At 38.2% G+C, this 12,892-nt stretch overlaps 1 protein-coding gene across 1 annotated transcript in view; it reads right to left on the minus strand.

Annotated features, from left to right (window-relative positions):
* Positions 1-1,841: 1,841 nt before the first annotated feature.
* The window catches only part of LOC107093750 (target of Myb protein 1-like), an 18,077-nt gene continuing 7,026 nt past the window's right edge, over positions 1,842-12,892 (minus strand). The window contains exons 2-15 of the mRNA XM_015388999.1: positions 11,838-11,922; positions 9,664-9,742; positions 9,398-9,547; positions 6,825-6,959; positions 6,583-6,732; positions 5,154-5,270; positions 3,447-3,580; positions 3,321-3,363; positions 3,079-3,211; positions 2,741-2,807; positions 2,390-2,465; positions 2,246-2,305; positions 2,116-2,158; positions 1,842-2,010 (exon numbers count right to left, since the gene is read on the minus strand). Of these exons, the coding sequence (XP_015244485.1) occupies positions 1,871-2,010; positions 2,116-2,158; positions 2,246-2,305; positions 2,390-2,465; positions 2,741-2,807; positions 3,079-3,211; positions 3,321-3,363; positions 3,447-3,580; positions 5,154-5,270; positions 6,583-6,732; positions 6,825-6,959; positions 9,398-9,547; positions 9,664-9,742; positions 11,838-11,922 (1,412 nt within the window). The 3' untranslated portion in view covers positions 1,842-1,870. The remainder of the gene's footprint in view (positions 2,011-2,115; positions 2,159-2,245; positions 2,306-2,389; positions 2,466-2,740; positions 2,808-3,078; positions 3,212-3,320; positions 3,364-3,446; positions 3,581-5,153; positions 5,271-6,582; positions 6,733-6,824; positions 6,960-9,397; positions 9,548-9,663; positions 9,743-11,837; positions 11,923-12,892) is intronic.

Below are 12,892 nucleotides of genomic sequence, written 5' to 3' on the forward strand. Positions count from 1 at the left end.
GGGGCGTTACAGCCTTTACTTTGAAGGGGACAAATCCTTCTCACTTTAACAGAGGGAAGCGAGCTGAGGTCCAGGTCTGCATCTTCTTTCTGCAGCTTCTGTATATAGATTGCTTCAGCCTCCCATAACCCTGAAAAACTATGATTACATTTTTTGCCAAGGCAGCAAGTTGAGAGTCTGAGAGAGGCCAACTTTCTAATGCCGCTTCCAATGGCTGATCCACAGGCATCCAAAACGGGTCAAAGTTGGATCCTAAAAGACAGAATAGACAGAAAAGGCGAGTCCAGTCCAAATCCTCCTGGCTTTTATCAACAGACCCATTTGGAAGCTGATCTGGGATTAAAAAGTATGAGCAAAAGAAAAAGGCAGGACAGTCATAGTCAAGCTGAAGCAGTAAAATATAATGCAGCCCACATGGTCAGCATTAGGAAAGGCAGCATGACAAATGAATGTTTATCTACCAAGCCTGCCTTCATATCTGCTGGGATTCTGATACTTCAGGGAATATGAGCACCCAAAGCCAAACAAAAACAGACTAAATTTAGAGTGTTATCATAGAAAAATATTAGTGAGTACTCCTACAGTACAGGCTCTCACATTTCATTCAAATATATATTGGTAAAAAAAAACAAAACAAAAAAAAAAAAACTTCAAATCCAGCTTTTTTCCCCCCATTTTATAAGGCCACTTTTTGAAACATTTCTCCTTCTCCAAACACAGAACAGTACTTAAAAAATTATGAAGTCATTTACTGGCAAAAATCTTCTGAAATGAGATGAAGGGATTTGGTGAAATAACACCAGAGAATAATAAATGAACTTTATTGATCATTTACCTCTGCATTTAACCCATCCCCTTTGGGAGCAGTGGACTACCATCGTGCGGCGCCCGGGGAGCAGTGTGGAGTTAAGGGTCTTGCTCAGGGACCCAGAGTGCAGGATGTGGGGATGGAACCGGGTACTTTCAACCTTCTCAGAGCACAAGCGCACTGCTCTAAACACTAGGCCAACACTCCTCAATCTGACTGTGTAACAGCTGTGTTGTCATTGGTTTGTTCATTTAATGATAATAATAATAAAAAAAAAATCTTTTAAACTGTTTTTGATTGTGCTTTCCTTTTTAGGCAATTATCGTTTTTAACTTTTTGTTTCCAGTTAGATCTGGGTGTATTTAAAGAAGATAAAAATAGTAATTACAAAAATGTCATCTAAAAGCCAAAACTCAACCTATTTAACACAAGTAAAAAAAACTATCAATAAAAAAAGAGAAATAAATCAAACTTGGAAAATAAAATAAATATACCAGACATGTTGGCCTACTTCAATATATCTCCATTCACTTGTTTCATAAGTTAACGCATCAGTTTATTTATGATTTTAACACAAAAGGAATGTTATTACAGATGATCTAGTTCTGAGATTTTATCATCTCAGTATTAAAACTGATAATATACTAAAAAGCACTGTTTTCCAGGACACACCTAATATTATGCTGGGTTGCACTAGAACAGCCAAATGGCCGGCATCCTGAACAAGTTTTTTTTTTCCTTTTTTTTCGAAGCAGAAATATTTTAAATTAAAGGCGCCACATGCTAAGAGAGGTGTTTACCATTTATTTTAGTTCCTGCTGCGTCACATCTCCAGGTGGAAGGCACATCATCATATAGATTTTATACATCATTGTTACTAATTACTACTTAACTATACAGGCTAAGGTTTTTTCTGTTCACATTAACATTATAGTAAATTTTTAAATAGAGTTACATAAAATGGTATGTATGTACATAAAGACAGGAAATAAAGCATTTTTTGTATAAAATGATTTGACCATGAAGCAGTTCATTTTTTTTTTTGCACGTGTTAGATCTTCTTTAAAGAGAAAAGAGCTGGTCATGTGTGGCATCCTGCTTCTTGGTGGGCTGAGGTCTAGGCGTGGCCGATGGCACGGTGCGAATTGAAAGGTTGCTTTGGTCCGCCACCTTCGCCCGATCGTCCAGAAACTTGTCAAACTCTAAAAACACAGAGACGTCATGAACTCATCTTCTAGCATAACTGATTAAATGTTGAGAACGGTTCTTATTTACTATATTAGAAAACCAAGAAGAGGAAAACAAACCTTCACTGGAGACTCCTTCACAAACCGAGGATTGACCTTCCTGCTTTATTAAAACACAAGAAAATAAATAACGCGCTCTACTGTAATTATCTGCTAACATTACATATGATCTATACAAGCTTTGGATTACCAGATCAGAAGATAACCATTTGTCAGTGTCGTTCTGCGGAGCATTTTTCTCCGGCACCATCTGAGGGAAAAGGAAAATAAAAACAAAACAGAATGAAAACTCCTGCAAAAACTCCTTTAAACATAACTGCTGTGGTGTACGCACCCCTCCTGTGACCTGCAGCCTCGAGTCCAGAGCTTCAGCAAGTCCTTCTACAGTTTCTGGATCTTCATATCTGACGCTAGACGCAAATACATACAAATACTTCATTGTAAAAAAGCAGAAACCAGCAGTGCTTTAGTAGACGTGAAGCTTACAGTGAAAATCATTACAAGCAAAGAAAAAGTGAATGCATGCAGATCTGTGAAAAGGATTAAGGATGCATAAATGGTGCTCTATGATTAATTATTAGCTCTAATAATAATATTATATTATTTAAAAGTATTTTCATAGATATCATCAGTGCTGTGCATCAAATCAATTTACGAAAAGTGCTAGATGATAAATGATGTTTACCTTTTCCTCTGCTCAGCCAAAGAGCTGCCTCTGGTCTGAGCAAACATGTCAAACTCCTCCTCTTCTTCTGCAAAGGATCATTTTAGAAATTAAAACAAATCCAAGCCAGCTTAGGTTCAAAAAGCACAGAGGGAATATTTCCCTCAAACTGCTTCCCATGCTTAGGATTAATCACTATGACGTTTGTTTGCATGTAGTCTATTCAAAACACACTCATGTGATTCAGCCTCAACATCCCATTTCCCTCCACAGATAAAACGCTAAAAAAAAAAAAACAAAAAAAACACAAGAGACTTGATAGATTGTTTTGAAACCAAGGTCATGGGGAGTTTGCTCACTGTGATTGGCTGATAGCTGGTGATTGGTCTGGGCGCTGGCGGCTGGTTGGATGCTTGCTGTGATGGTAGCGGCCTGTTTGTTGTTCAGAGTTTCAGGGATGGTGTCAACCAAATTTGGGCTCCTTACAGAGATCTGGAAGTAAGTTGTGTCGTGATTAATCACTTTAACCGAGAGGGGAAAAAAACACCATTAAAGCTGCTTTCAGTCCCAAACACATTAGACAGATTATAATTATTTTTACCTGTTTAGGATCTGAACTTTGAGTCTTGTTCAGCCGTTCAAACCTAACAAAAATGTACAGTAGACGGTTATGTGTTGTATTTTACAACTAATGCTCAATCAACCAACCAGATCCGCTGCAGCCCACCTCTCATAGCGAATGAAGACATTGTTGAGGTCGTCGTTTACCACCAGTAACTCCTCCATAAACCTTTCATCCACCAGCTGTGGGATCAGCTCAACCACACGACTCTGCATCTTCTTACACACAGAGAACAGCTGCTGCTTGAGCAGAGCAGCAGGGAGAAAGAGTCACTTCCAATTTGAACGGAGCACTGAGTAAACAAACACTTTCCAGCAAGTATGGTCCAGGAGCTATTTAAGAAGCAAATGATTTAATTTACCATCGACATTTCTGGATTTTCAGTGGTACACTTCAGATCTTGAAATAAAGGACACATGTCCGACGCGTTTTAAAATACTTTGAGGACAGTGAAAGACTAAAGGAATGGATTTACAGCTTAACCAACCACCTGTTTTTTTTTTCTTGAGAAAGCTTGGTTCAAGTTAGACTGAATAAAAACAGATCAGCCGGGGCGATTCTACAAACACACAAGTCCTTCCATGTCAGACTGGTTTAGACAACAAAAACCTCCAATAAGAACTTAGTGGTCAATTTTTGATCCATGAGTTTTTATTTATTTTCTTATAAGTTTTACTTGATGACAAAGATTTAAGTCAATTGTTAATTTTCTTTAAGAGCTGTAATATTAGAATATATGAGAAACAAATGAAAAAAAAAAAAAGATCTTGAACCCTTTATAGGGAACTCAGTTAAACACTTAGGAATTAAAATTTTAATTCAAGAGTTTTATTAGGGGGCAGAACAACACCTTTTAACATAAAATTAATATAAATATATATTATGGCAAAAATTAAGGTCAATGTAGTTACAAAAAATTGTCACTTATTCTCATATGGAAAAGAAGAAAAACAAGGAGTGTGAAAAAGAAACAGAAATAAATAATTTTTATGTTACATTACCATGAGAACATTAATGCTAATTCCGAAACTTCGATTTTTTTTTTTTTTTACTTTTTAAATGATCTTTTTAATTAAGTTACTTAGCTTACTGATTTTTAACTCAACTTTTTTTAAACTTGATTTACAGTGGGCAACATATCACACCCAGTAGGCAACATTAGATCGCTGGTCATATTCTATAAAGCAGTGACACTCAGCTTTAAGACAGAGGTTGACCTTGTAAACCATCTAGATCATATTTAACCTCAAGATTTTGCCTTGTTTGCTGCAAAGTAGTGTTTATGATGACAATAAATGAGTCAAGAGTCAATATCTACATATTCTCCAATAGATACAAGGTGTTGCTCTTTTAAACCAAAAGTAAGAAGATTACAATGCAATAAGCACAGAGCGAATTGATAAAATAATGAAAGTGAAAAATGGCCAGTTGGAAAGTAAAAGTCTGTTGGATAATAGGTCATATATCAGGTTTTATTTCTCATTTTTATTTGTTATTTTTGGAAGAACATAAAACTAAACTAAAAGAGACCAACGTCCACAGGGGGGAAAAGGAAGTTAATGCAGTGCAAACAGTGAATAAAAAGATAGTGTGGTAATGTTGTTTTATTGGTAAGAGCTATGGCGAAGGCTCTAGAAATGAGAAGGAAAGGTTTCTCAGCAGAGTTTAGACTGGGATTTTAATGATCACTGTTTTATGATGTTTTTATATCCACACATAAATAAATATAATTACAATTGTTCTGAACTGGCCTCCATATTAAGAAGAAGCTAATAGACAGTGACCCCCCCCCCTACATACACACACACCCACCTGTAGCAGGTCTGCATCATCTGCTGAGCTCTGTCCCGGTATCATTTCGTTTAACATCTGGGACATCACCGCATGGTTTCCTTTAACCAGGGCCAGCTCGCTGCGCAGTTTCTGCTCCTGAAACAAGACAACATTAAACGGTTGAATTAAAACATGTCACTAAATTAGGTTCGTTTGAAGTTTTGGATGTTCCTGGATTTTTAGCGGTGGTCTAAGAAAAATCTGATACTCCATATATTAGTGGTATAAATATGAAGTATTTACTGCTACTGGGCTATAATGCCCAAAATATGTGAAGTTCATTTACAAAATCCTCATAATACAAAAAAAAAAGCATATCAATTAAAATTAAAATGAGAAATGAATAGGATAAGGTTTGAATGAATGGCACAGCTTTTGTTGGTTGATCTGATGTTGTTTGATCAGGAAACATTAAAAGCTGCTGATGGCCTACCAACAGACATCACCTCTAGATTCATTAAAGCAGTGTCTGCAGGGATCTTCTGAGGCTACAAAGCACTTTGAATATGAGTCCATGTAATAACCACATGTCACCACATGGGGCAGTGTAGCAAAGGGCTACATCAGTTCTCAGAAACTAGAGATTTTAGGGACTACTATGTGGCATGAATTATTATTTTAAAATTAAACTGAAAATAAAAAATTCAACAAATTATTTAGGGGTACAAATAACATAAACAAATAAAAAAATAGGTTGCATGCATTAGGTTTTATCTAACATCTTGGGTTTTTGTTTGGGGTTTTTTAAGCTGGACCTTCAGTCTTAAATAAAGTTTCTATGAACTCAAGTTACAGGAGTTTTTTTTTTTTTCAGGTAGACCTTCCAGTGTAAAAATTGTCATTTTGACAATAAGAACAACTCTAACCTGCACAGTTACTTGTTAACAGTATAAAGAGTAAACCAAAGAGGTTATATTTTAGGAAAATGTGTGTGTTAGTCTGTCCCTCATGGCAAAAACAAGCCATTAAATGTGGGTGATCATCCAGATCATAATCTGGATACAGGATTTTTTTCAGAGATTCTCCAATATTGTGAGATAGGGATATTTGGGAAAACAAGCAGTCCACTAAACCAGAAGATGGATGCAGTGACTATTCACAGCCTCAGTATCGGACTCAGAAAGTCTGGAGGTATTTTACTGATGACAAAAACATGAGAAAAGGGAACGCTGGTGGTTTGTTAGCAGGATCAATTTAAAACTTATGAACACATTTTTTGGACATTTTTTTAAGCAGAGGTTTGCTTCATGCCAAAGAACAATTCATTAGAAATTAAGGAATGATCCAGATCATGTGTGTGTTTTAGATATAGAGGTAAGTCACAATTTGGGGGGATAGTTTCCTGCATGGCAGAGGTCTGCACTCTGCCAGTGATCTTCTAGTTCAATACACTTCCAGGGGGTTTTACCTGTTCTGGAGAGAGGGGGACCGGTCCGTTGCTGACATTGACTGAAGATGAGGTATGTTGACTGGGAGAGGCAGCTGGTGTTTGTTCTTGTGATGGAAGTGTAGAAGCAGAGACAGAGGTCCCCTGAGGGGTCTCGTTCTCTGGTATGCTCTGTAGGATACGAAGATGAGTGATAATATAAGCACAAGTTTAACAATTCCCTTTGTGTGTGTAATAAACCTCCAGGTAATAGCCAGTCTCACCCTATTTGGAGTATGAATGGGGGAGAGTGCATCCAGGTCTGTCATAGGAAACTCCAAACCTCGCCGCCTTAGATCATCATACACATGCACCACCCCCACCAGGGAGGGAGAGCTACGAAATGCATCAGCCCATGACTTCAAATCAAAAGGGAGAATATGGGATTAGTTATGAACAGATGCTAAAGCTGCATGAGGTTAAGGCCTCCAGAAGACAGAGAGAAAAACAATAACCAAGAACAGAAAGGACCTGTTCTACAGGACTTTCAAACTCAACTGATTCTTAATGACATGATTCCTTCCAATCAGGAAAGGAGGGCTGATAGAACAGTTCAGATTTTTTCATTCCAAATCAGAATAATACATTTTTCTGCCTTTATATGAAATCAAGATCACAAAGGATAGAAATGAAACATGTTCTCTTGCTTGAAGTATCCAGTCTTTGTCACGGTCAAAGTTCTGTTAAGTTTTCTTTTGAGTTTTTTTTTTCTAGTTTTATTAGTCCCTATTTTGTTGTGTGTTCTGGGTTTATTTGAGTTCTTATGTTTCTCTTGGTTGCCATCTGTTGCCCTCTTGTGTTGGTCTCCTTTTCCTTAGCTCCTTTCTAGGATCCTCTGTTCACACCTGCTCCCAATCAGCTCATTAGTCCTTTCTTTGTTCAGTTTCCCATAAATACTCTCCTGTGCAGTTCCTTAGTGCTGGTTCTCATCTTTTCCTGAATCCCCACACGAGTTTTCCCATGAAGCTGTCTGGTTTTTGGTCCCATGTATTGTGTTATTTGGTTGTTGCATTTTTGCCTCAGTTTATTAATTAAATCTACAAGAACTCTCCTCTGGCTCCTCACCTCTGCATTTGTCTCCTCAAAACCTCAACAAAACCCTGATAGTCTTGACCTAAATACAATGTGCAACCAAATACAAGCCATGAAACCTGAAACTGAGTTTCTTCCAGATTCCAGGGGAGGCTGGAGACATGGAGTCTGAGTGGACCATGTTTTCTGGCTCTATTGCCAATGCGGCTGCCTGTAGCTGTGGACGTAAGGTTTGTTGCAGTAATCACCGAACTCGGTGGTGGCCACCAGCAGTAAGGAATCTGCCGAGCCTGGTTTGCTTGTAGGACTCCTGAGGCACCAAGCACCTATTGTGAGACCAAGTGTGCCGCTGCACAGGCAGTTGCAGAGGGAAAAACCCAGGCCTGGGAGGAGTTTGGAGAGGCCATAGAGAAAGACTATCAGCTAGCATCAAAGCGATTCTGACAAACCATCCGGCACCTCCGGAGGGGAAAGCAATGGTTTGTCAAAACTGTTATCAGCTGACCCTGAAAGAGGTGGGACACTGAAAGGAGTACTTTGAGGATCTCCTCAACCTGGCTAACATGCCTTCTGTAGTGAAAGAAGAGACTGAGTGTTCGGCGCTTGATTCATTCATTGCTCACGCTGAGGTCACTGAGACGGTCAAAAAACTCCACAGTGGCAAGGCTTCGAGGTGGACAAGATGTTCCTGAATACCTTAGAGCACTAGATGTTCTTGATCTGTCGTGGCTAACACTCCTCTTCAACATTACTTATAGGAAAGTGCCCGTGGACTGGCAGACAGGAGAACAGGAGGTGGTGTTCCCTATAGGGGAGTCACACTCCTCAACCTCCCCGGTAAGGGGTGTGCAGGTGGCGCAGTGGTTAGTGTTCATGACCCATGTACGGAGGGCTTAGTCCTCAATGTGGCCGACCCGGGTTTGAATCGACCTGTGGTCCTTTGCCACATGTCTCTCCTCCCTCTCATACCCACTTTCCTGTCAGCCTACTGTTGAAAAGAGCAGAGTCTGGCTGATTGTGAACCTCGGCTTCATGAGGAGCAGTGAGGTTTTTGTCCTTTTGTCCGTTCTTTCTATATGTATTCTAGTATTTTATTTGTGTGTTTGAAAGAATTAAATTCCGACTTAACAATGCAAAGATCAACAGTGATTATTACCCAAATTAGCCAGCCCATGCCCATTGTTTCCTACCAGGAAGGACAATTGTCATTTAACATTTTTTAAGGATGTTTAAACAAGAAAAGCTAACACCAAACCACATGTCTTTCTTATGAAATTTCCGCCTCTAGTCAAGCACACATACTTCCCATAATCAAGACAAAAGTAGTGTTGTAACAAAGACAAAAAATTTGCTTCATTCGACCTCAGAAATGCAGGAAAAAGTGTTTCAGAGAGTTTAAATTTCAAAATACCATGAGAGTATCTAAGTAGGGAAAACCAGGAAGAATCATGACATTGGAGTCTAGTTAATAGAGGTTGAACTTCCATAAACACAAATGAGTAAATCAACAACATAGAGGTACTTCAATGCTAAATTTGATATTTTTAATAACCCTTCATGGTTTTCTTTATTAATGGGACCAAAGCTATGACTATTTTCAGTAGAGCTGGACTTCCTAGGAAAATAAATAACAAAAAAAATAATCTAATCCCGATATTTTTTCTAATTAAGTGATTGTTGATCATATAAAAAGTCCCAAGTAATAATATTTTTACTGAGATAGATCCAGTAAAGGAAGTGAATCCAGATTCTGTCCCAAACATACCTGTATGAGGCTGAGAACCCGATCATGGAGGACTGTGGGGGGGTTGAATTTGGGCAAAATGATACGAACCAGAACCCCCTCAACAAACTCCTGCGACGCCACCAGAACATGGAAGCGATGGCCACAGTTCTTAACACAGGTCTCAAGAACCTACAGGAAATAAAACATAAAGCTAAAATATGAAATGTGATTCAGTAAAGTATCAACAGTAACTACAATCAACATGTTTATTAAACAGTTAATAGATATTAAGGTTTATTACTCACAGTTAGAGCCAGCATGATCTCTCTGAAGTTCTTGTTTCCCACAATCCTTTTCTTGATGGCTTTAACAGCATCTCTGGGCCTGACGGACAGAAATATTTACATCAGAAGATGTGTGTTCAATTATCTCGAGTTGAAAAGGAAATAAAGCATGCAAAGTGTTACTAAATAATAAACTTAGTGATGTCTGTTTTTTTTCTTCTATGTTTAAATCTAGTCCAAACAACAGACATGCAATTTTTAAAGTTATAAAAACCGTGGACCTTCTACTTAATGTGGCCATCTGATCACATGAAGCTGAATGATTTTCAGCAAAAGTGAAAACATAAACCTATCATGTAAACTTCTTTATTGTAATTATATAAGAGGTTCCTGAACACAGCTACACCTATTAACCAGGCTTCAGACTGATTTCTCCCCATTTCATTAAATGCATCCAAACAAAGGATGCTCTGGATCAACAGGTGTAATCTGTAATGTTTGTCCTTTGAGTGCAGTAAAACTGCAAAACACAAAAGGACATGCAGATAAAAAAAAAAAAAAAAGTTTAGACACCTGAATATTAAAGTACTCGATGAATTGTTGTTAAATTATATTTGTTTAAGGGTTTAAACTGATCTAAACCAACCTGGACTTACAGTATGTGAAAAGGGTAATAGTCCACTAACTCTAATACCGACTGGTCCATTCTTTAAAGACAGTGAAAGGAAATAAATAAGATTTTACATTGCTGTCCAGGGATTTGGACGCATTTCTGAGCCCAAATGTTTTCATTTTAGCAACATTTTGGTCTCACTGGTGAATTGAAACAGATTTTAAAAATCCAGTAATGAATATATTTTTATCTTCTTTTGAACAATTAATTGGTGTGCTTTACATCGTTTTATATAGTCTAAGACGGAGATCTTCAACAGGGGGTCCGTGACCCCTTGGGGGTCCACGGAGGTTCTGCATGGGGGTCGTGAAAGTTTTGGTTGGTTAGACTTTTTTTTAAATATTCCTCCCTGGAATTTTTCCACTAAAAGAAATGGCTTTAAATGCACATCAACATGAATTCAACACACTGATAAACAGATAAATGGAGGCAGAAAATATCTTTCAGTAATCAATGCACACATTAGGCAACACAGAGGGGCTCTTTCAATCTGGGCACCGTTTCATTCACACCTGTCCCATCAACGAAGAATCAGAATCAGAAATACTTTAATAATCCCAGAGCAAAATTACTTTTGCTACATTACTTCATCTGTAATAGAGTGACTATAGGACCAGTTTGATATAACACAATTTCATACCATATATATATAATTAGGGGGTCCCCACTCCATCTGGCCTTCAGTTGGGGGGTCCTTGGTCAGGAAAATATTGAAAACCTCTGGTCTAAGGTCAGGCTGATGGTGAGATATTCTCATAACGATTTAAAGCAAAAGAGCAGGGCTCATGCATTCATCTCATTCAGATTGTTTCTTCAGATTATCTGCAGGTGAGACTTTTTTTTTTTTTTGCTTAGGAAATGTTCTGACACTGTCGATTTCCCATTTTTGCCAGTCTCTCACTCACCGTTTTGCTGTCAACTTTGACCCTGAACGGAGTGAGATCGTCACTGTTTTCAGCGTTGTTTGTGGTTTTCTTACCACATCCCGGATGAGTGGCTGATGCTCTGTTTGAGTCATTTTGGTGAACTGGCCAATCCTAAGAAGTTCCCCATGAAGTTTAGCCTCATTAAAGAATCAGACAGGCTCTAATTGGAGGATTTCTTTATTCACTACTCAGGTCTGGGTAGAGCTGGTTACACTGAGCTCAAATTTAAAAGAAGCAGTCAATCACAGCTAATTTTTGCTTTAACAATATGGGCCATTACTTTTTTCGCCAAGTGCCAAGGGGTCAAGGGTAATTAGAGTTTAAAAACAGATTTTTGTTTTTTTTCAAGTTATCTTTGTCTAATATAAAAATTGTGTTCAGGGACCTGAAATAGATAAGTGTGACAAAAAACAACCAAAAGAAAGTTTTTTTTTAAAAAAGCATTCCTTCCCTAAGGTGCTGAGTGTTTTTATGAATAAAAGGGGATCAATTTGGAATGTCTTAATTTTGTGTTGAATTCAATACTGCTACCTTAGCAGATACTTTATTCCCGTGTGTTATAGTATTTAAAAAACAATCATCTGAACCATATCTACCCCTCATCCGTCTCATTGATGATATCGCATATCTCCATGTTGAGTCCCCAGTCCTCCGACTGTAGAGAGCCGCTCGTCGCTCGTTCTGTCAATAAAGAAGAGACAAAGTAAAGCATGAACTGGAAAACTGATTAAAAATACACAAACAGAACCGCAACCGGGTTTCAAGTACCAAAAAATTCCTTCAAAGGATTTCAAGTCCTCCTTTAGGATGAAGGAGAAAAGTGGCACTCAGAAGAGCTGTCCCCCCTCCCCCTAAATTGCTGCACGTTGTCAATCAGCTGGGTGTAAGAAAGCTGCTACATTCTTCCTTTGGTTAAAAGAAAAACCAAAGTGTGTGTACAGAGAGCCATGATATGGACTCCAACCCATCCCTCTTATAGTAACACTGTTGATAAAATAAAGAAAGAAAGCTGGTAGTATCATGACTGTAAAGGAAGCAGAAAGCCCGACTAATTAACCAACAACAGCTTGCTAGACTCGTGGTCCTCCATTAGAGAAAATAAATCATTTTCTGAACAGAAAGGGCCTGAATTGACTTCTAAATTTAGCTGTTATTCTGCATGTGTGCTAAAGTCCAGGGGTAGAGTTAGTTTCAGGCAAAACTAGGCAGTTCTCTAGGGCCCAAAGTTACTGAGGGCCCCATAATACACTTCATAGATGTTTGGTAAATACAGCTATTACTAACTTATTTTACTAAAAAAAATGTTTTTGATAAAAATGCAATCAAAAAAACCCTATCTATACTATATCTTTGCCTCTTCACTACATCAGATCAGTCCACTTTACTGCACAGGTGCAGAAAGCAACAAGTAAGACTGCGGCAAAACATGAAAATAAATGAGGATAAGAGATAAGAAGAGAAATAAAAAGAAAAAAAGATGAAAGACTCTACCCCAGTGATGCTGGAGAGAATAGATAGGAGGAGGACAACAGAAAGATGCAATCAAAGTTCCCAAAAGTGCAACAGCAAACCAAAACAGTCATCGAGCACAACACTGACGCTGACCCTTTTGAGGATGATCCGTTGTGTAGAGATGCACAACTAGTGAAAA

The sequence above is a fragment of the Cyprinodon variegatus genome, unplaced genomic scaffold (assembly GCF_000732505.1).
Source record: "Cyprinodon variegatus isolate N-32 unplaced genomic scaffold, C_variegatus-1.0 Scaffold445, whole genome shotgun sequence".
NCBI lineage: Eukaryota > Metazoa > Chordata > Actinopteri > Cyprinodontiformes > Cyprinodontidae > Cyprinodon > Cyprinodon variegatus.